We start from the raw sequence: 25,983 nt of genomic DNA, 5'->3' as shown, positions 1-25,983 counted from the left end.
TTCTGGGCCACAGTCACCTTTTCTGCAAAACCACTATCCAAAATGCAGATGTATCTGGTTTAAGACATTCCATAGCCTCCAGCACCATGGTGTTGAAGTTCTACCTCACACAGGGTTGTCAGGCTAAGATCATGTGGGTTTATAGCAGCAGTTCTCAAACTATGGGGCAGGCTGCCCAAGGGAGGCTCGGGAATGTGTCAATGGCGGCATGAGCTGTGTGGTGTTGGGTTTTTTTAAGAGCTCTGGCTGTCAGCCCTGGGTGGCTGGGGGTCATGCAGAAGGGCCATGCATACCCAGCAGGCAGAGATAAAGGGGACAGCCAGAGCCCCATCACCCCAGGGCTGACAGCTTGAGCCCTGCCACCTGGGCTCTCCTCTCCCCTGCCTCAATTCCTCAGCAGTAGGTGGCCCAGGCTCAGGCTCTCCTTCTCCCCCGCACCTCAAACTGTCACTGGAGGCGGCAGGGCTCCGGCTGTCAGCCCTGGGGTGGCAATGGGGCACTAAGTCTGCTGTGATAAGTGATATTGACAAATATCACTTTTCACATGTTTCAGAGTAGCAGCCGTGTTAGTCTGTAGTCGCAAAAAGAAAAGGAGTACTTGTGGCACCTTAGAGACTAACCAATTTATTTGAGCATAAGCTTTTGTGAGCTACAGCTCACTTCATCGGACGCATTTTCACATGGCCTCCCTTTTTTCTGCACTGCTGCGGGCATGGTGCAGCCTTCAGAGCTGGGCACCCAGCAGGCAGCCACTGCTCTCCGCTCTGCCTTCAGAGCTGGGTGGCGGTCTATGGATTTGTGTGTGTGCCGAGGGGAGGGCGTACATAACTACAGACACAAACAAGGGGGGCCCGGTCAAATAAGTTTGAGAACGACCGGTTTACAGAGTGCATCAGGATGGGTGGAGGGAGGCCCCGTAGCAATGCAATGGCTCAGGAATATTCTAAGTGTAATACAGCAGTTCCCTTCCTGGCGCTTTGTGCTGACCGTGCTGGGGGGCCCGGCCAGGGCACTGACGCTCTGCCTAGGGTTATGTGTGGTGCTCTGCGGGTACAGAAAAGGGCCCTGGCTCTACTAAGAACTCCCTCCGGCTGTGAGCTTGGAAGGAACATGCCACTTTTTGCTGTCTGCTGCCACCCAGTGGAAGAATTGTGTAACTGCAGCACACATCTTGATCAAGTTCCATGGCTGATTGAAAGCCAAACTATGGCATCTGGTGACTGGCCTGAGCGCCTGGTGGTGCAGACACTCACCACCCGAGGGGGAATGTGGGGAGGGGCTGTGGCTCAGGGAATGCACAGGGGACTGCTTTAGGGCATACTTGCCCCCTCGCTGCCCACTCACATTGAAAACAGGGCAGGGGGAGGAAGGGGAGGCTGTGCAGCCTCCTTGAACAACAGACAGACAGACAGACTGGCAGAGGCTAGACAAGCTCACCGCTCATGGAAGAAGAAAACATAGATGGTTCCGACAGATGCCATGATCCAGATGATCCAGCGCATGTGGGAGGCCCAGGGACCCAACTCCCGTAGGTTCAACCTGAAAAAAACCCCATAGAGACCAAAAGGTGAAAGAGCCATCAGGACGCAGAGAACAGCAGCTGGCCATGAGAAGCCAACCCAGAGCCACAAGGGGAAGCAGCGGGTTTGAAATCTATGCTGAGAGGCAGTCACTGATGGATGCAGGGGTGCTGGGAGGACAGAAAGCCTCAAAAAAAGAAAGGAAATTGAAACATACAGGAAGTTCGCATTGCTGGCACCCCAGCACTGCTGTGAGGAAGCTCTCTCTCATCCTTCTATTTCTAAAATTCTAGAAGGCAGCAGAGACCCAGCAAAGCCAGAGCTCTGCCAGCCTGTCTTACAAATAAAGACTATTTAAGGATAAATATGATATCCTGTTTCGGAATAATCACTAGTGCTGCTGAAGGAACAGCTTTCCTCACCTTATTCTGGGTAAAATCAGACTGTGATGGCCTGCTGCTTGTGCCGGAGGTGAGTGTGTGAAGCAAATGTACCCAGACTTTCTGCGGCAGAGTTCTGAGTGAGTCTAAGGTTGATGGGGGTACTGTGTGAGCCGTGGGTGGAGAGTGCTGTGACCTAGGAAAGCGTGGTCTAATAGACGGCGCATGGGACCAGCATTGTTGCCAGCTCTTGTGGTTTTATTCCTGAATCTATGACATTTCATGTTCTTCTTAACGCCCCAGCTCCTGACGCCACGTGATTATGTGAGAATCTCGGCTTTCATTTAAAAAATAAGTAACTTTCTGGTGCTCTGGTTGTGGACGAACCTTGAAAACCACGAACCCTAAAGGCTAAAAAGGCCCATAAAAAGGCCTCACATTTATTATTTTTTAAAATCTCAGGATTCTCCAGGTCCTCACTCACGATTCTTGGGTTGGCAATGCCGAGACACCAGGAATTCCTGAGTGCTGGGCCAAATGCTTGCTGTCCAGCCTCAGGCAAGGCAAAGGGGCTAGACTTTTCAAACCTGGGTGTCCATATAGCTCCCTCAATCCAAACTTGGGCACCTAAATCAGCGGCCTGGTTTTTAGAGGCACTGAGCACGTACAGCCATGGACTTCGGACAGAGTGTAGCCAGGGCTAAAATGCAGGAGTGGGACTTTTGTTTCAAGATGGATTTTTATTTTTTTGTAAATGTTTAATCTAGATGTAAAGTGTGATACTATTTTCTGGATTCCTTCTCCTCCACCCCAATAGAGACCAGCCAGCTATCACACAGTGAACTCACCAGGGGGCATAAGATGCTGCTATGAAGAAGTAGATCACCATCCGGTCAAACATGTGCAGGCAGTGCTCCACTGTTCTGGAGAGGGGACAGACAGACACACGCAGGGAGTTATAGCACGCGGACCCGGCCAGTGGGGAGCAAATGGATTTACTTGGGAAACTAAATAAATGCTAAGATGCAACGTATTGATCAATGAGATGAATATAATGATTCTTAAAGACTTGATAGCACTGAGGGGCACTAGATATGGTGCTGTGCAAAGCTTCTTCTGCCCCTCTGCACCTTGATGCTGACCAGCAGTACCCCTGTTCTGATGCTAGCAGGAGTCTCCTGTCACCAGAGATCGCCAGTCAAGCCCAGTTCTCTGGATATTTTAAGTGGTCATAGGGGATCAGGTTGAATTGACTCTGCTATCAAGTAGCTGCTGTGTGAGAGCCACTGCCCTCTACTGGAAAGAATCAGAACTGCTCAGCTGTGTGTCAGAGGCCCCAGGTGGCTAACCACTAACAGTTCTTGAGAAGTAGGGGCCTGTGGAAGATGAGGATCTGACATCGGGCCATTTCTGAGAGGCCACATGGTGTAGAACAGTGGCAAACAGAACTCTCAAATAGCTAAGGATTTATTATAACTGATGTCCTAAACTGGGCTAGAACTTAGGTCTCCAGAGGTTCGTGAATCATCTCAGTGTCTAATCCCTTCCCCAGCACACAATGAATATGGAAGATTTGGAAGATTTTTTTAATGTGGAAAATTTTGATTTTTTTTCAGTAAAAATTCAAATATAGAAATATTTTGTCTGAAAATCAAAATACTTTGATGTAGAAATTCTGCTGAGATGTGACATGGGGATTGTAATTTGGGTACCTCTTGCTCTCATCCTTCTCTACAGGTCAGGTTCCCCAGTCAGACTACATCTCCCATGATGCACCATGATGTCTCCTCTTGGAGAGGAGAGACAGTACATCATGGGTACTGCTAGTCACAGTGCATCATGGGAGCTTAGCCCATAGAGGAGAATGGGGACATCAGGCAACAGATCTGCAGCTGTCATGAGGCACCATAGCAGCATTTCTGAATTCAAATTTTTTGATTTTTGGCCAAAATATTTCGGTTTGGGGGCATCAGATTTTTCAATGAAAAAACAAAATTTTCCACGGAAGGAAGACACTTTTTGTGAACTATTTCATTTAGTTGAAAACCCAATTTCCCAATTGTCCAGCAGAAGGCAGTGGCTTGCACCCACACTAGCTAGCAGGTAGCAGAGCCAATAAACAGTTTGACAGGATCATAGACTCATAAATATTAAGGTCAGAAGGGACCATTATGATCATCTAGTCTGACCTCCTGCACAATGCAGGCCACAGAATCTCACCCATCCGCTCCTGCAATAAACCTCTCACCTGTGTCTGAACTATTGAAGTCTTCAAATCATGGTTTAAAGACTTCAAGGTGCAGAGAATCCTCCAGCAAGTGACCTGTGCCCCATGCTACAGAGGAAGGCAAAAAAAACCCAGGGCCTCTTCCAATCTGCCCTGGAGGAAAATTCCTTCCCGACCCCAAATATGGCGATCAGCTAAACCCTGAGCATATGGGCAAGATTCACCAGCCAGATACCCAGGAAAGAATTCTCTGTAGTAACTCAGATCCCACCCCATCTAACATTCCATCACAGGCCATTGGGCTTATTTACCATGAATAGTTAAAGATCAATTAATTGCCAAAATCATATTATCCCATCATACCATCTCCTCCATAAACTTATCGAGTTTAATCTTGAAGCCAGATAGGTCTTTTGCCCCCACTGCTTCCCTTGGAAGGCTATTCCAGAACTTCACTCCTCTGATGGTTAGAAACCTTCATCTAATTTCAAGTCTAAACTTCCCGATGGTCAGTTTATATCCATTTGTTCTTGTGTCCACATTGGTACTGAGCTTAAATAATTCCTCTCCCTCTCCGGTATTTATCCCTCTGATATATTTATAGAGAGCAATCATATCTCCCCTCAACCTTCTTTTAGTTAGGCTAAACAAGCCAAGCTCCTTGAGTCTCCTTTCATAAGACAGGTTTTCCATTCCTCGGATCATCCTAGTAGCCCTTCTCTGTACCTGTTCCAGTTTGAATTCATCCTTCTTAAACATGGGAGACCAGAACTGCACACAGTATTCCAGGTGAGGTCTCACCAGTGCCTTGTATAACGGTACTAACACCCCATTTTCAACTAGCCCTAATGACTGTGTGTTCAGTAAAAGAGTGTGGGAAGGAGAGGGCGCACAGGTGCTGGCGCGATTAATGTAGAAGATTAATGGAAGTAGAAGCCCACACAAAGTGATGAGAAAAATACTGAGGGTGTGTGTATCATTTTTAGCTCTTTGTCCTGCCCATGGTGGTTCTAGTCACCTGGCTGTTTCTATCTCTGCCTTCACAACCCTTCTCTATTTGCCCCCAGAGAACAGGGCCTGTAGTGACAAATGGCTTTGCTACCTGAGGTGTCTCTTCTTCCAGGAGATGGTGTGAAAAATGGTGGAGACAGTGAAGAGGCCAGACAAGCCAAACCCATAGATCCATGCTGAGATGGTCTCCCAATGGTCATCTGAGAGGACGTAGAGGATGGAGCTGCCAAGGATGCTGGGGATGATCCAGAACTGGAAGGGAGAAGAACTCCATTGGCTGTCTCTGGCTCATTCATTTAGAGAAGGCCTTTATAGAATAACTATTCTATGGAATAACTATTATTCCTGATTTCCTTTCAGATGGTTCCTCATCTATGGATGAATCTGTCCAGCCCAGCTGAGGGACAGAGGCTGGGACAGGCACTGCTCTATATTATTTACATGATTTCAGACCCCACTTGCCACGACCAGTCCCCAACACCCCCGCCAGAGAAGACTGTGAGCAGAGCCCCTTCCAAGGGTGGGGCTCAGGAAACTGTTGAGATTAGAGTTGTGCAAGAAGCCCCCTACCCATATGGGACAGAGGAGGCACAGAGGGGTAGAGATCAGAGACAGCCCCTTCCAGTGGGGGGGCAGAAGGGGCTTAGGGCATTACATGTCAGAGGCAGCCTGCTCCCGCTGCCCCTTCTTTCTACTCTGACGTGCTTTGAGATCACAGATTTCCCTTCATTCCTTTTATTTTTCATTTTCCTCATTCCCACCAAGCAGGAAGAAGAGGATCCTGTTGTAAACCTAAGAAAAGAGGCTTCCTGCCCAATTTACCCCGGGGGTCTGGGAAGGGGGATAAATAACAGAATTTGCTTAGTCAAAACTGCTGAACAGTCTATACCTCAGCCAGTGCCCCTGTGAGGAACAGCACAACCACCAGGTCACCCACGGCCATACAAAATGCATGAGCTTCGAAGGTGCCGTCTAGGGCTTTCAAAAGGGGTGTTGGAAAAATGAAGCAATCTGATTGGCTCCTAGCTATGGCGTTATCACATGATAACCACACCGTTTGGTCCTCCATGGCCTAGTCACTTGGATGGTATCCATGAGCCTAACTGCTGACTAAGAAAGGGTTTCTCACAACGCTTTAGAGAAACAAGACCAATTGATATACCTGCCTAGGGCCCACAGCTTCCCTAAGGTGTTCACATACTGCTTCCAGGGGACAGAGCATGGCCTAGCGGCTAAAGCCCAGAAGCTGCAGGGATGGATTTAGCTCCTGACTCTGCTACTCAATCACAAAACTCAAATTTGGAGAAAGCTTCTCGGGTCACCCACCCTATCTCCCCATCAATGGAGGGCAGTTCCTTACATTGCCTGGTACTGCGCCCAGTATAGTTTTAACAATCCCATGCAATGGAGCTCCCACCACTTCTCTTGGAGAGATGACTCCACAGAGCTCAATCTCAAGGAGTTCTTCCTGATGTTTAGCATCTGATAGTTGCTACCAACTGCACCGTCTGTAAGACACAACACAAAGCCAGCCATTCGAATGGAAACTGCCCAGAGCAAGGCTCTGTCTCCTTCATTTAACTCCTGAGAGAGCCCCAGAGAATAGGTGCATAGGGGAAGGTACCTGGAACAGGTGTCTTTAGGTTTCTTATTCTGATGCCACCTGCCATCTGTAGGCCCTTTTCTACACCTTATTAAAGGCCCTGATCCAATGGCCATTGAAGCCAATGGGAGTCTTCCCATTGGCTTCAGCTGACTTTGGGTCAGGCTCTAATCTCCGAAAGGCAATGGGTTTTCAAAGTCGTGGGGAAGCATTCCCAAAAGGCAAGGGCTTCTTCACGAGGACGAAAAACCTTCCTCATATCAGATGCTGCAATTGAGTCCAGCCCTGCCTGATCCTAGCACCTCCAGAATTCTCCCGCAGCCAGTGGGAGATTGTCTTGACTCGGGGCTGTGGGATTGGGCCCATAAAGCAGGCGTGGCTTAAAAACAGACTTCCAGGCGTAGAAAAATAAAGACACTCAGCCTCCCGGCTGTGGGTTATCAGGTCACACCCCATCCCTCCGGTGCTGGGGACGCGAGGCCTCATGCCTCCCCATGCACCGGAGGTGAGATAGCCTCATGTTACATGCCACGCCCTGCCACATGTTATTGCCTTACTTACCTCACTCTCAGCCAATCAGATCCTTCCATTCCCCAACAATGCCAGGCCCTCTTATCTTGCCACAACGGCCATCTCCTGCTGTGAAAAAGGAATGTTCCATTTTCACGGAGACCGTAGGGGTGTCCGGCGTGAGCAGTTCTTAGCAAAACACTTTGGTTGTCTAACCAAATAACTTCACCACATGAAGCAAAATGGGTGGCGGAGAAAAAAAACCCCACCTTGATGTAGGCAGGGGTTAAAGCAAGGGGGTGGTCAGGGGAGTGGGTTTGCCCCACAGCTTCCCCTCCTCCTTGGCTGGTGGGATTAGAGCTCCCCATCCTGTTCCAATCTACTTTGATCACTGGATGCAGGGATGTATAAAGCCCTGTTATAAAAGTGTCTCAGATCCCCCATGATGTCAGCACTGCAGCCACAGCTCCTGCTTGCTGTCCTCTCATTCAAACTGCTTGCAAGATCTTAGAATCCTAGAAGCATAGGGCTGGAAGGGACCTCAAGAAGTCATCAAGTCCAGATCCCTGCGCTGAGGCAGGACCAAGTAAATCTAGACCATACCTGATAGGTGTATGTCCAACCTGCTCTTAAAAACTTCTAACAATGGGGATTCCACAACCTCCCTTGGAAGCCTATTCCAGAGTTTAACTACCCTTAGGATTAGAAAGTTTTTCCTAATATCTAACCTAAATCTCCCTTGCTGCAGATTAAGCCCATTGCTTCTTCAGTAGACAAGGAAAACAACTGATCACAGTCCTCTTTCTAACAGCCCTTAACATATTTGACCATTATCAGGTCCCCCCTCAATCTTCCTTTCTCAAGACTAAACATGCCCCGTTTTGTTTTTTTTACTTTTCCTAATAGGTCAGGGTTTTAAACCTTTTATCGTTTTTGTTGCTCTCCTCTGGACTCTCTCCAATTTGTCCACATCTTTCCTAAAGTGTGGTGCCCAGAATTGGTCACAGTACTCCAGCTGGGGCCTCACCAAGGCCAAGCAGAGCAGGACAGTTTCCTCCTGTGTCTTACGTACAACGCTTCTGTTCATATGCCCCAGAGTGATATTAGCCTTTTTTGCAACTGCATCACCATGTTGACTCATATTCAATTTGTGACCCACTGTAACCCCGCAGCGTACTACCATGTAGCCATCTACCATCTGGCAACCAGTTATTGCCCATTTTGTGGTTGTGAATGTGAGTTTTCCTTCCTAAGTGTGGTACTTTGCACTAATCTTAATTGAATTTCGTCTTATTGAATTCAGACCAATTTTCCAATTTGTCAAGGTCCTTTTGAATTCTAATCTTGTCTTCCAAAGTGCTTGCTATCCCTCCCAGCTTGGTGTCACTTGCAAATTTTATAACCATGCTCTCTGTTCCATTATCCAAGTCATTAATGAAGATATTGAAGAGAACCAGACCTAGACTGACCCCTGAGGGCCCCCCTATATACGCCCTTTAAGTTCAACAGCAAACCATTGATAATTAGGGCTCCGTGTTTTTCACGGAGGTCACAGATTCCGTGACTTGCTTTGACCTCCATGACTTCTGCAGCAGCCGGCGTGGCTAACCCCTGGGCCGCCCAAGCAGCTGGCCCCGGAGATAGCTGCTCAGGCGGCCCTGGGGACAGCTCCGCAGCCAGCCGCTTGAGCAGCCCTGCAGGCAACTGCACCGGCTGCTGCTCTGCTGGCCCCGGTAGCTGGTTCCAGGGACTGCCCGAGCAATGGCTAATGCGGCTCGCCCCAGGGACCACCTGATCAGTGGTCTTGGGGGCGGCCAGAGCAGCGGCTGGCCCCAGGGCTCTGCTCTGGTGGTGGCTGGAGCAGCCACTGGTCCCCCAGGGTTCAAACCATGGTGCTGCCGAAGCAGCTGCTGGCCCCCCGGGGCTTCCCCCCCCGCCACTGGTGCCTCATGATCCCCCCCTCCCCCCAGCATCTCCACCCTAAGATTCAATCAGGGGTATTTATGGTATAAATCATGGACAGGTCATCGGCCGTGATTTTTTGTTTCTTGTCCGTGACCTGTCCATGACTTTTACTAAAAATACCCATGATTAAATCGTAGCCTTATTGATAACTACTCTTTGAATGTGGTCTTTCAACCAGTTGTCCACCTGCCTTATAGTAAATTCATCTAGATTGCATTTCCCTCGTTTGCTTATGAGATTGTCGTGTGTCAAAACCCTTACCAAAAATCAAGACATAGCATGTCTACTGTTTCTCCCAGCCACTAGGCCAGTAACCCTGTCAAAGAAGGAAAATAGGTTGGTTTGGCATGATTTATCCTTGACAAATTTATGCTGGCTATTCCTTATAATCGTAGTATCCTCTAGGGGCTTACAAATTGATTGTTTAGTCATTTGTTCTAGTATCCTGACTGCTCTGTGATTCCCAGGTTCCTCTTTGTTCCCCCTTTTAAAGATAGATACTATGTTTCCCCTTCCCTAGCCCTCTGGGAGCTCACCCATCCTCCATCAGTTCTCGAAGATAATTGCTGATGGTTCTGAGATTGCATCAGCTAGTTCCTTAGTTTTTAGGATGAATTTAATCTGGCCCTGCCGACTTGAATACATCTAACGTATCTAAATATTCTTTAACCTGTTCTTTCCCTATATTGGCCTGAGTTCCTTCCCCCTGGTTAATATGAATTGTATTGAGTATCTGGTCACCATTAACCTTTTTGGTGAAAACTGAAGTAAAATAGGCATTAAACACCTCAGCCTTAAAGTCTGATTTTTTTAAAGTCTGCTTTCATTGTCCTCACGCTGCTGCTCTCGCTCCTTCTTCTCCTTAGAATGGGGAAATTGATCATTTCATGATCACTTTCACCCAAACTGCCACCCAAGATTATCTGTGTCAGGTAAGAGTCACTTACAATGAGCCCTGACTCTTACTTAAAAGCCACCAGAGACCAAAGGAGACGTGGCGAGCTCCTGCAAACAAGCTCCTGGCCGTGTGCATGGGCAGTGACTGGGTGTGCAGGCTCCAGGTGTAGCTGAGCACATCCCAGCCCTTGAGCGCCAGTCAGAAGATGCAACCCTAAATGTAATTTACATTCAACCTGTGATGGGTCCTGAACCCACTTGTAAGGGAACAGGGAGTGGAGCAAGCCCCAGCTTTGCCTTCCATTCTGGGAACACAATGGGAGCTGAGACCCATACACCTCTGCCTTCCTGCCAGACATGCCTCCCCACCCCCCAAGGCAACGCGAAGGCGACTCACGGCGTGTGTGGCACAGTTTGCTGCGTGCTCATACTCCGTTGGCTGGTACCTCCGGTTGGACGGGACCCTGTGATTCATAAACCTTGAACGAGAAACCGGGAAAGAAGCAGGGTCAGAGGGCGGAGTCCTGGGGCAAGGCCACAATGCATGTATTGATCACGTCGGATCAGTTACACTTGGGATTGGGTTCTGGTGAGTGTCGTGCCCTCCAGGTAACCCAATCCCAGCTCTGGGAGCATGGGGTGGAAGCGTTGGTGCTCCAATTCTAGCTCCGCCAAAGCTTTGTGATGGGTTCTGCAGAGCGGCATTCATGAACAGGCCTAGAGCTCACTGGGAGCAGCTGATGTGTATGTTCCTGCACCCTCTGACCCCACAGCGGCCCCTAAGTACAGTTTCTTGGGTAGACACTTTCCCTATGCTGGACGACCACCTCTGAGCTGCACTCACTTCCCACAGCTACATGTGCCCACGAGATGCCACGTATGGCAGGATCCTGGGCCAACAGGCTGCTGCTATGCAAGACTCAAACTCAGCCAGCAAGGGGCCACTCCAGGGGATGCTGACACTGAGATGTAGAGAAATGGCACGTACTAATGTTCCTAAAGAGGGAAGATCAGAAGAGGTGTCCCCTAAAATTCCTCTGGCCCTGTTGACAGCTGCTGTCTTTCCCCTACCCTAGTGATATCTTGCCACCTAGGGAAACTGAGCACAGCTCAAATATTCGCACACAACCCATTGAGAAGATGCACTTGTTATTTTAGGAGGCATCACCCAGCTCTGTTAGGAAGGAAGGCTCCACGGGGACATGTGGGCAGTACTGCCAACTGTCTGAGCTCAGGGTTGGAATGAGGAGGCCAGGGGAAGAGAGAGAGAAAACTGCTTGCACGCGTAAGAAAGACAGCGTTCTGGATCTTCGAGTCCCACTTGGATTTGCTGGGCCAGGGCCTATTTCTGTGTGCTAGCTCCTTCCACAGGCCACGCTTGGAACTGCACAGCTTTCCGCTGTAGGCACAGGGTGCTCTCAGCCAGGCACAAAAAATAGGGTTACAGGGTCCTAACAGCAAGGATATAGATCCACTTCTCAAAACCACTGGTTTGCCCAGCACTTTCACCACGGCTCAGGGGAGGGGAAGGACTGACGCACAGATGGTGATAGGGAAAACTGGCGGGAGGAGGAGGAGCTGAACTGGTGAGAGGGAATAACAGTCCTTTTCCTGTCTATAGCACCTTCCAGCCAAGGATCTAAAGCACTTAAAAAGTAACCATGGAACAGTTAAGCCTGACTCCAATGAGGCAGGCTTGGTGTTATGATCTTCATTTTACACTTGGAGAAACTGAGGCACTGAGAAGTGATGTTACTTGGCAGACGACTCTCAGCAAATCAACCACAGAGACAAGCTCTGATCCCCTGAGTCCCATGTGCTACACATAGGCCATTCTGCCTCTCTAAGGTTAAACAGCATGTGCCATATGCTTCTCTCAGCGATTCCAGTGCAGTTCCATTGATGCCGGCGGTGCTGGAGGGTGGTGAACCTGTGGGAGAAGCAAATTTGGCCTCACCACTGACACTCTGCCTTGAGTTGTCAGACTTTACATGACGCCTTTCCTCTAAAGGTAGATGGGGAAGACACTGCACTGCCCGCTCTCAGTGCTTCCTGTTCCAGGGGGTGGCACACCCCTTTTATGGTATGTGGATGGAAAACAAAGGACAGCTGGGGGTCATAATGGTGGCAGCCAAAAGAAGGGGTGAGGGAAACCAATCATCATTGGACCTCCTCCATGTTTGGCCAAGAGAGGAAGAGTCCCAAGGCCTAGCTTGCCCTCACACCATCATTTCACAGCTGCGTGCCTCTGATTTTGTGTTGTGGTGCGTGTCTGTGTGTGTATACCTGAATAAGAGGGAAAATGTCACACTTTGCATTCCTCTCTATTCATTTAGATGGGATATTGCACTAATATGCCTTTGTTTTCTGCGCTCTACCTCTGCATGTTTCTAAGGATTCCCCCACCTGAAGATACAAGCAGCCCATCTCAGTGCAAAGTGCTGCAGAGGAACAACACAAACCATGCTCTCACGGACACTTTAGTTTTGATTTGCTCTCTCTTAATCTGAAGCATCCGATTGCTCTCGATGTTTGAAGAAACACAAGAATTTACCTCACCAGATCTAAACCCCGATAAAGAAATAGCATCGGGGCTTGTCAGTTGCTAGGTGTATCATGCTGAACTTCAACATACAAGAGTAGACAAACTAGATGTGTCTCCATAGTGAAAAACATATCCAAGATAATGAAGGTTGGACAAAGTGTAGGGTTCATATTTGGGCTTGGGATAATCAAGGCCATATGCCCTAATCAAAGGGATTGAGCTAAGGAGTGGAGCACTTGGTGTTACTGTCATCTTCAGAATAAGTATTCAAGTGCTAATGGTGTCTAAAATGCGGCTTTAGTGTCACAGTTGAGTCCTTCGTCCATGGCATGACTCTGGGATGTTACACCATGTCAGGGCAACGCCCTATTAAGAATGACCATAGTCCACATAAAACCAGATGTAGAAGGGTCAACGTGTTCTGTTATACCTGTGTCACTGCCAATGTGGTCAATGGGGACTGCACAGGTGAAACTGTGTGTGGAATTTGACCCGCTAAGCACATCTAGAGCAAAGTATCCTGTCGGGGTTTAGTAACTAGCTGGCTACTCTTCCCTGGCAAATACAGCACTGTTTTAAGAGCTCTTTGAGGAAGAAACAGCTGTTCGTCCTTTGCAGCAACACTTATTAGCTAGTGAGACACAATTGTATTATCTCTACAATATCAGATCAGTGTATCTGGGAATCTCCAGCAGAGAGTCATGACCACGTTATTTCTGGTATATTACATGTCAGCACACAGAGACCTACAGAACAGCATCCAAGGTACCTATTCTTCCCTAGCTGTGTACAAGTAAGCCCTACTGAAGCCAATGGGAGTTCCTTGTATCCTGCTAGGGCAGGGTCATTCCCCAGGATCCTATGCACAGGGATCTGACTCTCATGGATGCTGTGCTGAAACATAGCAGCAAAGACCCTCCAGCACCGAGGCATGGCTCCATTGCATGGCAGCATCCGTTAGGATCTTACAGCACCAAGATGTAACATGGTAGGGATATCATGGTCACTAGCAGAAGCTGAACCTTCAGCATTCAAAACCGCCCATGCCACTTGAGCCAAAGGAATCTGACATTTAGGGTATGTCTACAGTATGAAATTATTTCAAAATTATTCTATTTGAATTTTCGGAAGCAATTTTATAGATTCGGTCTTCTGTGTCCCCACTAAAGCACGTGAATTTGGCTGAGTGGGTCCACAGTACCGAGGCTAGCATCAAATGTCGGAGCAGTGCACTGTGCGTAGTTATCCCACAGTTCCTGCAGTCCCCGCCACCCACTGGAATTCTGGGTTAAGCTCCCAGTGCATGATGGGGCAAAAACATCCTCGCGGGTGTTTCTGGTATGTGTCATCAGTTGCTCCTTCCTTCGTGAAAGCTACGGCAGACAATCATTTCACGCCCTCTTGGTGTGCAGAAGCCATACTGCTTTCAGCAGACGGTGCACTGCTGCTCTCCTGCTACTATGAATCCACCTCGCATTTCCTCTCATCTTCCTATGTAATCTCTAGTATCTACTCTTTCTCTTCCTCATCGAACGCTTCCGCTGCCAACTCTGCTCGGCCACCGTGAACCGAGCAGCACAGCTTCCGCCGCCAACTCTGCTCTCCCACTATTGCTGCGCTTCCGAGCTTCTCCATGTTGTCTGTCCAGGGCTCCCGCCTCCATGAAAGCTACAGAAGACAGCCATTTCCCGCCTTTTTTTGGCTATCGTGAACCAAACAGCACCTCTTCCACTGCCACTCTGCTCTCCTATGTTTCATGCCCTTTTTCCAGGATTACCTGTGCAGGCGCCATAGCCATGGAGCCCGCTCAGAACTCCACTGCAGTTTTGACCATTGTAAATACCTCGCACATTATCCAGTAGTATGTGCAGTACTTGCAAAACCGAGCAAGGAAGTGACAACAGCGCGATTACTATACTGATGAGGACATGGACACAGACTTCCTAGAAACACGGCACGTGGCGACTGGGAGATCATGGTGGTGTTGGGCCAGGTTCATGCCATGGAACGCTGATTCTGGGCCCGGGAAACAAGCACAGACTGGTGGGACCGCATTGTGTTGCAGGTATGGTATGATTCCCAGTGGCTGCAAAACTTTCGTATGCGTAGGGCCACTTTCATGGAACTTTGTGACTTTCTGTCCCCTGCCCTGAAGCGCAAAGACACCAAAATGAGAGCAGCCCTCACTGTTGAGAAGCGAGTGGCCATAGCCCTGTGGAAGCTTGCAACGCCTGACAGCTACCGGTCAGTCAGGAATCAGTTTGGAGTGGGCAAATCTACTGTGGGGGCTGCTGTGCTGCAAGTAGCCAACACAATCCTTGACCAGCTGCTATCAAGGGTAGTGACTTTGGGAAATGTGCAGATCATTGTGGATGGCTTTAATGAGCTGGGGTTCCCTAACTGCGGCGGGGCGATAGATGGAACGTGTATCTCTATCTTGGCCCTGGAACACCTGGGCGGCCAGAACATAAACCGCAAGGGGTACTTTTCCATGGTGCTGTAAGCACTGGTGGATCACAAGGGACGTTTCACCGACATCAACGTGGGATGGACGGGAAAGGTGCATGACGCTCACATCTTCAGGAACTCTGGTCTGTTTGAACAGCTGCAGGAAGGACTTACTTCCCAGACCAGAAAATTACTGTTGGGAATGTTGAAAGGCCTATAGTTATCCTCGGGGACCCAGCTTACCCCTTAATGCCATGGCTTATGAAGCCGTACGCAGGCACCTTGGACAGTAGTAAGGAGCAGTTCAACTATAGGCTGAGCAAGTGCAGAATGGTGGCAGAATGTGCTTTTGGACGTTTGAAAGCACGCTGGTGCAGTTTACTGACTTGGTTAGATCTCAGCACAACCAGTATTCCAATTGTAATTGCTGCTTGTTGTGTGCTCCACAATATCTGTGAGAGTAAGGGGGAGACATTTATGGCAGGGTGGGAGGTTAAGGCAACTCGCCTGGCTGCCAATTTCGCACAGCCAGACAACAGGGCGATTAGAAGAGCGCAGCAGGGCGCGCTGCCCATCAGAGAAGCTTTGAAAGCCAGTTTCATGACTGGCCAGGGAACGGTGTGACAGTTGTGTTTGTTTCTCTTAAAGTTACCCGCCTCCTATATATATGAAAGGAAATAAAGTCACAATTGTTTAAAAACCATTCTTTATTATTTGTTGCACAAAACGTTGAGAGAAATAAGAAGCTAGACGGGGTGGGGGGGACAGGTATTGGGTTAGCGGGGTGGAGGAGGAGGGAAGGACAAGTCCAGAAACCAAATCAAAATTTCGGATATGCCAGCTTTCTGCTGCTTGTGCAATCCTCTGGAGTTGACTGTGTGGGTCCCCGTAGCCTCCCGCCCATGTCTTTGGGCATCAGGGTGAGGAGGATATGGAACTTTGGGAGGAGGGAGGGTGGTTATACAGGGGCTGCAGCAGCAGTCTGTGGTCTTGCTCCCTTTCCTGCATTAGATTCACCATACAGCAGAGCATGTCAGTTTGCTCCCCCATGAGCTTGACCATAGCATCCTGCCTGCTCTCATCGCACGCGTCCCTCCTCTCTTCATATTCATGTAATGCTTTACGCGACTCCGCAATTGTTTGCCTCCACGCATTCAGTGTGGGAGCACTGCATGAGCTTGGCGAACATGTCGTCCCGAGTTCATTTTTTCCGCCTTTTAATCTGGACCAGCCTCTGGGACTGAATAGATAGGGGCCACGTTGAAACATTTGCATCTGAGGGAGGAGAAAAAGGGAGGGTAGTATTTTAAAAGATACATTTTAGAGAACAAAGGGGACACTCTTTCTCAGTGAAACAGGCAATTCATAGTACACAGCACATGTTCTTTCTGTACAAGGTCGCATTTTGCCTCTTATACTGAAGTGCCTGCCATTTTGGTGTGAGTAAGCCACCACATGCGGCCGGGCAACAGAATTCAGCTTGCAGGCAGCCATGGTAAGCCCTAGGGGCACGTGGGGTTCTGCTTCTTCCACATTCATTTCAATGTTTTCAAACTGCTGGGCCCCCTTTCCCATAGCAAGCAATGACTGGTGGGTTTGCCATATAAAAGGAGGGCCTGTGGGCTCTCTGGGATGATCACTTCACACAACACCCTCCCCTCCCCCCCCCCATATCATGTGCCTCCGATGAGGTTCTGAGCAGGGATGAGCCCTTTAAACTAAACGCGAACAGCCCAGCACGGCTGGGTTTCCCCCCACCCCCTACCGTGTGGCTCCAATCAAGCTCTCACTCACCAGAAGTGCCTTCTCCAGGGTCATGGTCCGGGACCCTGCCTTGGGAGTGGGGGAAGGCTATTGGCTCCAGCGTTAAGAATAGTTCCTGGCTAGGGGGGGAAACGGATTCCCCACTTGCCACCTGTGCACTGTCCTCCTCCTCCTCCTCCTCCTCTTCGTCTTCCAAAAACTCATCCTCCTCGCTCCGTTCTACTCCCCCCTTGCAGGTGTTCATGGACAGTGGTGGGGTAGTGGTGGCATCACCCCCCATAATTGCATGCAGCTCACGGTAAAAGCGGCATGTATGGGGCTGTGACCCAGAGCCCCCGTTTGCCTCCCTGGCTTTTTGGTACACTTGCCTGAGCTCCTTGATTTTTGTACGACACTGCTCTGTGTCCCTGGAGTAGCCTCTTTCCGTCATGGCCCTGGAGACTTTAGCGTATGTATTTGCATTTCTTTTTTTGGAACATAGTTCTGCCATAACAGATTCGTCTCCCCAACGTGTGATGAGATCCAGTACCTCCCGTTCGGACCATGCTGGAGCTCATCTGTGAATCCGGGACTGCGTGGTCTCTTGTGATGGTGGACTCTGCATGGTCACCTGTGATGGTGGACTGTGCTGATGGTCACCTGTGCTGATGGTGACCAAACAGGAAATTCAAAAGTTCCCGGGGCTTTTACTGCCTACCTGGCTAGTGCATCGGAGTTGAGAGTGTTGTCCAGAGCGGTCATAAGGGAGCATTCTGGGATAGCTCCTGGATGCCAATAACGTCGAATTGCATCCACATTACCTGTAACCTGGAACTGTGACTCGATTTTAGTGCTACTTCATTTGCCAAGGTGGAGTACAGAAATTGGATTAAAGAGCCCTTTAAATCGAAAAAACTGGTTTGGTCGTGTGGATGGAATCAGTTTTATTTCGAAGTAACTCAGCTAATTCTGAAATAACCGCGTACTATAGACCAGGCTTTAGTAGCAGGATTTATCTTTGCTGGGGCCAGTCACTATAGGAACACACAGCCACACGAAGTGCTCACTTGCACATTCACTTGAGTGCAATAGCAGCACCCCAGCAGTGCTCCTGTAGGTATTCTCAGGTGGGAAGAAGCTGGAGCCATGGCCTATGCTTTCCCCCTCCACTGGCTGGCAGAGTGGGCCAGCCATAGAGGAGTGCATGCTGCACCTGCCTAAGGGGTGTAGCAGCTAGCATGTTCCCCTGGCTTGCCTGGGAGCTTGCCTCCTGGAATGGCTCAGTTCTGCATCACCCAGTGCAGGCCCATGTCCACTTATTATTCTCTATTTGCCCAATGGTAGGACTGAAAGGCCCCCCGCTTCTTGGCAGGGGGTTAGACTAGATGACCCTAGCGGTCTCTTCTAACCCTATAATTCTACGATTCTAGTTCCTAGGTGCTGAACAAACCCAGAGGAAGACGACACCCTTCACACCCAGGCAAGAAATCCCAGGGTCTAACACAGCTGGCTCACAGCCTGGCCTCACTGCCATGGTTAGACCTGGTTTGTATAAAAATAAACCAACGCTGAACTGACCAACCTGGATCTAACCTGTCACTGAGACTTAGGCCTATTCTGTTCAGTCGGGGCTACTCTTGTGGGACACACATGGGTGCATTTACTACTCAACTTCCCTGGCCCTGTTTATTAGTCTCACTAATAGGCTTTAATAACCCCCCCGAGCCAGGCCCCAGCAAACAAAGAGAGCTTTGGCTTTGTTAATTCCCTGCCTGAGCCCGGATTTTGTTCGCATTCCTTCCCAACATCCTGTAACAATCTTTCTCCAACAACAGGACATTATTTTACTGTACAGTTGCTAGGTAACTGTCCAGAGCCTCACTGAAACCCCATCTGGGTGCTTTTATTTCTTCCTTTCTTTCTTTCTTTTTTTTTTTAAATCCTTTCTGCATGGCCCAGACGTTCAGGGTTCTTCGGTGATGTCACAGTTTCCATGGAAACACGCACGAGGAGATTTTTTTTAAAAAACAAAACCTCACTTTGTCTCTCGCCCATGCTGACTCTGATGATCGTTATTATTATTAATAATAAAAGCGAGGCTGACCTCAGGGGCACGTGTCACACCGATTCCCACAGGCCCTTGGGACGGGGGAGTGCGACTTTTGAACTTGGGCAGGGAAGTAAATGTCCGGGAATGGCAGAACTGAATACCAGCATGTAAGGATATCCTCACACACACAGTGGAGCTAGGCCAGGGGACCGGATGGCTCAAGGGCCTGGGAGTGGGAGCTGGGATTTGTTGGAAATTCAGCTCTGATCAGTCTATCTAGGTTCTGATAAAAGCATCCCTCACTGTATTATCTGAGTGGCTCCCAAGAGATCAGATGTAACTTCACAATAGGCCAATGGCTTAATTTTGCCGCCTTCCTCCCCTGAGGTAGCCAGGGCTGTGGTTTTATGTATTTATTTCCCTCTTTCATCTCTTCTACTTCTCTCTCTCTCTCTTTTCCTTCTTGCCTTCACATCTTTGACTGTGTCTACACTATGCTCCTTACAGCGACACAGCTAAGGTCTCCTGTGTAGCGGCTCTGTGCCGGTGGGAGAGAGCTCTCCCGCTGGCATAATTAAACCAGCCCCAACGAGCATCGGTAGCTATGTCGGCGGGAGAGCATCTCCCGCCGACATATCGCTGTCCACACCGGCACTTCTGTCAGTGAAACTTATGTGGATCAGGGGTGTGGTTTTTTTCCACACCCCAACTGACAAGTTTTGCCAACAAAAGTGCTAGTGTAGACAAAGCCTTTGTTTCCTCCTCCCTTTGGGTTTGTCTACACTTAAACCACTACAGCAGCTCAGCAGCAGCGCTTCAGTTGCGCCTCTGTAGCACATCAGCATAGACATTATCAACACCAAGAGAAGGGGTTCTCCCATCGGCGTAGGTAATGCATCTGTCAAGAGGCGGGTTGGGTCTGCGGGGTCTCTGGGGCTGGTCTACACTGAAAACCTACATTGGCATAGCTGTGTCTCTCAGGGGTGTGAAAAATGCATCCCCCTGAGAGATGTCGCTATGCCAACCTAACCCCCGGTGTAGACAGCGCTAGGTCCTCAGAAGAATTCTTCCATTAACCTAGCTATCACCTCCTGGGGAGGTGGATTAACCACAGCAATGGGACAGAATCCCTCCCACCACTGCAGTGCATGTCTACACTGACACGCTGCACCTTTGCTGCTGTATTGTGTTAAGTGTAGACATAGCTGAAGTGAGCATCATGCTCTGATGTGAAGGCAGAGAGATTTCAGATCATTTTTCCCCGTCAGTAGTGACTGATGGTCCTCACGCTCCGATGAGCGCAGTTTCGGGGGGAGGAGAGAGGGGGAGACCAAGGAGTTTAATTATTTTCATTTTAAATGTAGAACTCACCTTTTGCCACTGTCTGTGCAAAACCAGATCTACAAACCGGCCTACAAAGCAGTGGTGAGGAACGCGGCTCCCCAATTAAAAAGAAGCCCCTCCTAACTCGACCCACCTCTTCCAAAGCAGCCAGGAGCCTTGGGCTCAGTCAGACCAAGCATGGAGCCTCTGCTGAACACACTCCAGCCCTTCACGTAGAAATGCAGGGCTGTTAGCCCAAGTGTCCAGGGTGATTTTAGATGCTGAGCTGATAGTCTCAGTCCAATTCCACTTGAACAGACAATACCAACCACCTCCCTTGTTGATAGCCACAGGACAGGCCGGGGCTGGAGGAAGTCTGCTCATGCCTAGAGGTGGCTTCTTTAATCAGGGGTGGGAAGGTTGTCATGGAGCTGTCTGTGCTGTGCTTTGTTCTGTGGACAAGTCAAGGAATTCAGTCTCTAGGGCTCCCAGTCCAGCACTTTCACCAGCACCAATTTAACACAAAAGTATTTGATAAGTAAAAAACAATAGCAGCTGGGCAGCAGCTGATGTGGCTGGAGAGGCCCACGGCCCTATGGGGATATAGATATAAGACCTGTCCAAAATCTCCACAAAGAATACAACACAGGTACCTAACTTCCCAGTTGGTCAAATTGCCTGTCACTGCTCTCAGGGCCACCAATGGGAATGGAAAGTAACTCCATCAATGTCAGTCAAGTTGTTCTGGACTCATATACCAATGTAACTGAGAGAAGAATCTGACCACTGAGTGCTCCATCTTGTAGGCCTGTATTTGATTGGGGGCTTATGTAGCCTTATAAAATTCTACATATTCATTTGTCTGGGATAACCTTTTTTGAGTACGATTAGATTTTGCCACACTCATCCCCTCTCACTCCCTTTGTTAACTGTCATCCCTCGCTGTGGTACCTTTAAATTTGAATGTTGTAGACTGAATGCTTTGTGCCAAGGACTTGTCTGTAATGCCTCAGGCAAACCTACAATATAAATAAGACCCCCCCATTAGCATCCTGGGACAGGAGAGGCAATAGATTTTGTGCCTGGGCTGGTATTTCCACAGCCCTTTTGCAAGGTTGTGTTCAAAGGAGAATTGTGGAGACAGACAGATTTTCAAAGCTCTTTGGGAGCTGAGCAGGCACAAAATTGTGCCTTTGAAAGTCTGACCCCCTAGTGAGTTTCTTTGCAGCTTAAAGTTAGCGAGCTGCAAAGCTGGAGTTTGGATCATGTAACTGATTTCCCATTTGCTATGCCTACATGTTGACACACATTGGAGTGCCCACAGCCTCAGCTTTCAACCCCTGGGGATTCATCCGCTCTAATCCAAAGCGGCTTTAGTTTCACTGCAGTTTCAAAGTAACCATGCGCTGTCATGGTCCCTCTCTCTCCTGGGTTCTTCTCCTCATTCCCAAACCCCACAAGGTCTCTCTCCTCAGCCTCAACAAATCAGGAAGGTCTGTCTCCCCTTACAGACCCCATGTAAACCAATGCCTACAGCTTCCTTACCAGAAGCCCCAAGGCACAGAGGGGATGTCTCCTGGGCTCTGCAGCAGTAGCCACTCCCCAAGTGCCTTCCAGTGCATGCTCCATGGGGCATTCTGAACAGACTTCCTAGCAGCAGCTGGGCTGGTTGCATTGATCAGACAAAGCAAAGCACCTTCTAACCAGGTGCAATTAGTGATGTCTAGATGATCAGAGCATGCAGCACCTAAATGTGCCTGTTCAAATGAGAATAGGCTGGTCTGACTGTACTTTGTCCTCCTCAGGCTCCATACTGCTCACAAACCCTATCCTCCGACCCAGCTCCTCTTTGTACTGCAAGCTTGATCCTGCAAAGTGCACGACGCCCTTGGCACTTGCTGACAATGCACACACCCCTGCGATGGCTGGGCCTGCTGTGCTCCAGAGGAGGGCGAGTGGTGGAATGGCTCCCTGTGGGGGAACAGCTTTAATTTCCACCAGGGGCAAAATGGGAGCCCAGCTGTTCGAGGATGCTGAGAGGCTGTGATAGCTGGGTGCTTCTGCCAGCCACAATAACCATAGGTGGACCCTAGTCAGCACCAGCCACGTTTTGGTCTGCCCTGGAGTCCTGCAACTGGGGAGGTTGCTGATACTCTGCCTCACTGCAGCCTCCCCCCGTGGGCTTTCCATTGCCGGGGCCTGCAGACATTCACATGCTTTATCCTCCAGTCTAGCCCCCCTGGTGAAAAAAAAATGAAACAATGGCCACCCGGCATCCTGTCTCCTCCATCTCCCAGCTCTTGCCTTTGATCCCATCGTTATTCATTGCATTGCAGTAGTGCCTAGCAACTCAATCACAGACCATGACTGTACTGCACTAGCCGCTGCACACAACAGAGAGACAATCCCTGCCCTGAAGAGCTTACAGTCTCAATGCTCTCCCTGCTCCAGGCTTTCCCTCATGGACCCTGCTGCCAAATGGGCCAAAATCCATCGTCTAAGCCTGATTCCACCCTATCTCCCTGCCTCACCCACAACAGCTTGCCTCGAGTCTGACGAGCTGAATGAGCCTCCAGCAGGATTTCTACCATCATCTCTGTGAGCTTCACGCTACACACTCCCTCTACTATTTCCTAGAGTACATTCGTTGCAGGGCTGCCCTGTTGGAGCACTGCCCACTCCAGTGGAAGGACAGCCATCAGAGCCTTACACCTGAGCTGCTGTCTGGATGAAATACCTGTCTTCAGACAGCCCCATTAGGAGAGGGCACCGGAGACTCTAATTACACTTGAGCTGTCCATATCTTCCTCCACATTGAGGGAGAGGGGCGACTTTTATGAGCTTGCACTATATAGATTTCTATATAGCGCAAGACAATATAATTTTGGATTTACACTCCAGAGGGTGCGTGCACAGAAGTGCTGGCCATTCCCCTAGCTGAGTCCTCCCACACAGAGCTGATCGCAGACTCCGTGTGATTCTACAGCTGGGTGTGTCCCTACTTGTGTGTGTGCTGGAAAAGGGCTTGAGAGCCTGTCACAGCAGCACAGAGCAAGGGAAGCCCAGGCTGGTGGGACAGGCGGGCTCAGTGGGACCCCAGCACATCCAGAGGCACCCCGAACGAGGGGTCCAACTCGTCACAATAGCTTGCACAAACACACAGGGAAATAGAAAATATATTTACATTATTAAACAACTGACCAATTTTCATGGTGTTTAAAGAGACAGTATCTACCTGCTGATGTCCCCAAATTAACTTTCCCTATTCCCTTGGCTCTGGGCTAGTGACACTTCACACGAGCCCTGCCAAGTCTAATGGCTTGTCTACACAGGCAGTTATTCTGGAATAGCTGTTCCTGATTAGCTCCATGCATACATGCTCTTATTCTGGAATAAGAGTGCCTTATTCCAAATTAATTTAATGGATTAAATTAAATGGGAACAAGGCACTCTTATTCCAGAACAAGAGCATCCACACATGGAATTAATCAGGAATAGTTAATCTGCTTTTAAAAAAAATCACACGCTATATTATTCTGGATTAATTTTTATGTCTAGACAAACCCCAAACTGCAGCATTAGCAATGCAGTGTGCTGACATACCTGGTGACCATGTTAGTCCTCATGCAAGTGGTCACATCCCAAATTATAATATGTGAGGATTTTTTAAAAAATACTTCACTATTTAAAAAACACAAAATCCGAAGACAGTAGCAATTTTACATCCTATTGTAGTATAGACACATGATTCCATCCTTCCCTGGATGGAGACAAAGGAATGAAAGATACATTTAAGGGCTTGAACAATCTGATAATACCCCTTTAAAACATTCAATAAAACACTAGATAATATACTTATCGGACAGCATGACACCCAACCTAATGGAGATGAGAGAAAGGGAAAGACTAGACACCTTTAGATGCTGCACATGTGAGGAGATAGGCCAGCTGCTCACCCGTGCTGCCATGATGGAGGCCAACTTTGGGAGAAGATGGGAGGAACTGCTGTTATTTGTTCTAGGGGAGATGGGGTGTTTGGGAGGGGATGCGTTCTGCCCTAAGACTCTAGAATGAGGAGATGGATATACCTCCATCTCAGTGACTCAGCCCTCTTCCCCTCACAGATCACTCCAAACAGCAGTGCTGATGCCAGCTTCTAACAATCTGCCAGTCACACCTGGTTAGATGGCATCCCGTAAAGGAACTAGACAGAGAAATTGTAAGAAGGCCAAATAGAAAGTTACCTCAAGATGCCCCACAGCAGCTAAGGGAAGCTGGGACTGGAGTAACTGAGCTCCCCCATCAAACCTGCTCCTACACTATCCCATCCAGCGACTACTGCTGAGAAAGGCTGGGAGGGGAGTCGTGGGATGGGCTCCCACACTATTCCCTGCAGTAGCTTCTGTTCCTGCAAGGAAGAAGTACAATTTCCTGCACACAGGCCCCAGCATGAGCATGTCTCTGTGGCGCAATGGGTCAGCGCATTCAGCTGTTAACCGAAAGGATGGTGGTTCAAGCCCACCTGGGGATGGCGGTCACCCCTTGCTACTCAAGACTTGCTAAGAGCTCAAAGGCCCCCTTTTTTGGGGGGAGGGATAGCTCAGTGGTTTGAACATTGGCCTGCTAAACCCAGAGTTGTAAGTTAAATCCTTGAGGGGGCCATGTAGGGATCTGGGGCAAAAATTGGGGATTGGTACTGCTTTGAGCAGGGGGTTGGACTAGATGACCTCCTGAGGTCCCTTCCAACCCTGATATTCTATGATTCTCTGATCTGGAAGAAGCTCAGTGTGACATGCACTCATTGCCCTAGGCGAGGGAGTTAGCAGGGTCACCATGAAGAATCTGTTTCCTCCCGTGCTGCACCCCATTACAGACGAGAGCCATCGGCAACTGAACAAGAGGGCTTCCAGCCCCTTTTTCTCTCCAGTGGCTGCTTCTGGCAGACAGTTAGCTGAGCTTTGTGGAGCTGTCAGTCCTAAATGGGAGGATGGCAGCCTTTGCCAGAATTAATATGCACAGGTTGTTAACTGCTGCCAAAGGGTTTCCCACTTCCCTCCTTCAGGCCTGTCTGATCCTGGCCCCATTTCCCAGAGAGCAAGCTACAAAAAATCCCATGCCCACAACTCTTGACTCCAGCACAAAGAAACTCTTGTCCCTCAGAATCAAAGGAAAATCCAGAGCTGGTTTCCCATATTCATCCCCTCTCTCTCTCTGTGTTTTTACTCCCTGTTATCCAAGAATGAGGATGCTCTGAGCATCATACAGACCTGTGAGCTGCTTTCTAGCTCTCGCTTTGTGCAGGGTAGAGAGGAAAACGGGTTAAAACCAGATTTTAGATGTTAGGTGGGGTGTGAGAGCATCTGGGAGCTTGAAGACTCAAGTGGATGATCTGAGGCTCATGGATCTGAAGCACTGAGATTTCACACACTCCCTGAGGCATAGACAGAACACATCATGGCATGTGGGGTAAAGGTTTATATGCACTTGTGTGGGAGGAGCTGCACCACTCAGACGTGGCTTCCCCAATTGCGTATAGTGTGTCCTTCTCAGATTTATGCTGACAAAACCTCCATTTAAATATATACACATGAGGAGGAGCAAGAGCAAACAGTGGGAGGGAGTGTGGTTCAGTGGCTAGAGCACTGGACAGGGACTCAGGGGACTGCTCTGCACTGACCTGCAGGGTGACCGTGGCCAAGTCACTTCACATTTCTGTACCTCAGTTTCCCCAAATAAAAAGGAGGGTAATGATGCTGACCTT

The 25,983-nt window shown here is 49.1% G+C and overlaps 1 protein-coding gene, 1 long non-coding RNA gene and 1 other non-coding gene across 4 annotated transcripts in view; 1 reads left to right on the top strand and 2 right to left on the bottom strand.

Moving 5' to 3' along the window:
- The window catches only part of MMD2 (monocyte to macrophage differentiation associated 2), a 51,585-nt gene that overhangs the window by 8,243 nt on the left and 17,359 nt on the right, over window positions 1-25,983 (bottom strand). For both annotated transcript variants that reach the window (XM_074965159.1, XM_074965160.1), the window contains exons 2-5: window positions 10,511-10,592; window positions 5,230-5,390; window positions 2,749-2,823; window positions 1,438-1,539 (exon numbers count right to left, since the gene is read on the bottom strand). In XM_074965159.1, the coding sequence (XP_074821260.1) occupies window positions 1,438-1,539; window positions 2,749-2,823; window positions 5,230-5,390; window positions 10,511-10,592 (420 nt within the window). The remainder of the gene's footprint in view (window positions 1-1,437; window positions 1,540-2,748; window positions 2,824-5,229; window positions 5,391-10,510; window positions 10,593-25,983) is intronic.
- Window positions 16,225-20,527, bottom strand: LOC141994797 (uncharacterized). Its single transcript, XR_012641204.1, has 2 exons — window positions 16,901-20,527; window positions 16,225-16,381 (listed from the first exon to the last, which is right to left on the bottom strand). It is a non-coding gene; the product is annotated as an uncharacterized LOC141994797 (long non-coding RNA).
- On the top strand, window positions 24,680-24,753 carry TRNAN-GUU (transfer RNA asparagine (anticodon GUU)). The gene has a single exon. It is a non-coding gene; the product is annotated as a tRNA-Asn (tRNA).

The sequence above is a fragment of the Natator depressus genome, chromosome 10 (genome assembly GCF_965152275.1).
Source record: "Natator depressus isolate rNatDep1 chromosome 10, rNatDep2.hap1, whole genome shotgun sequence".
NCBI lineage: Eukaryota > Metazoa > Chordata > Testudines > Cheloniidae > Natator > Natator depressus.
The sequence above is the reverse complement of the archived record's forward strand: the minus strand, read 5'-3'. Positions and strand labels throughout refer to the sequence as shown.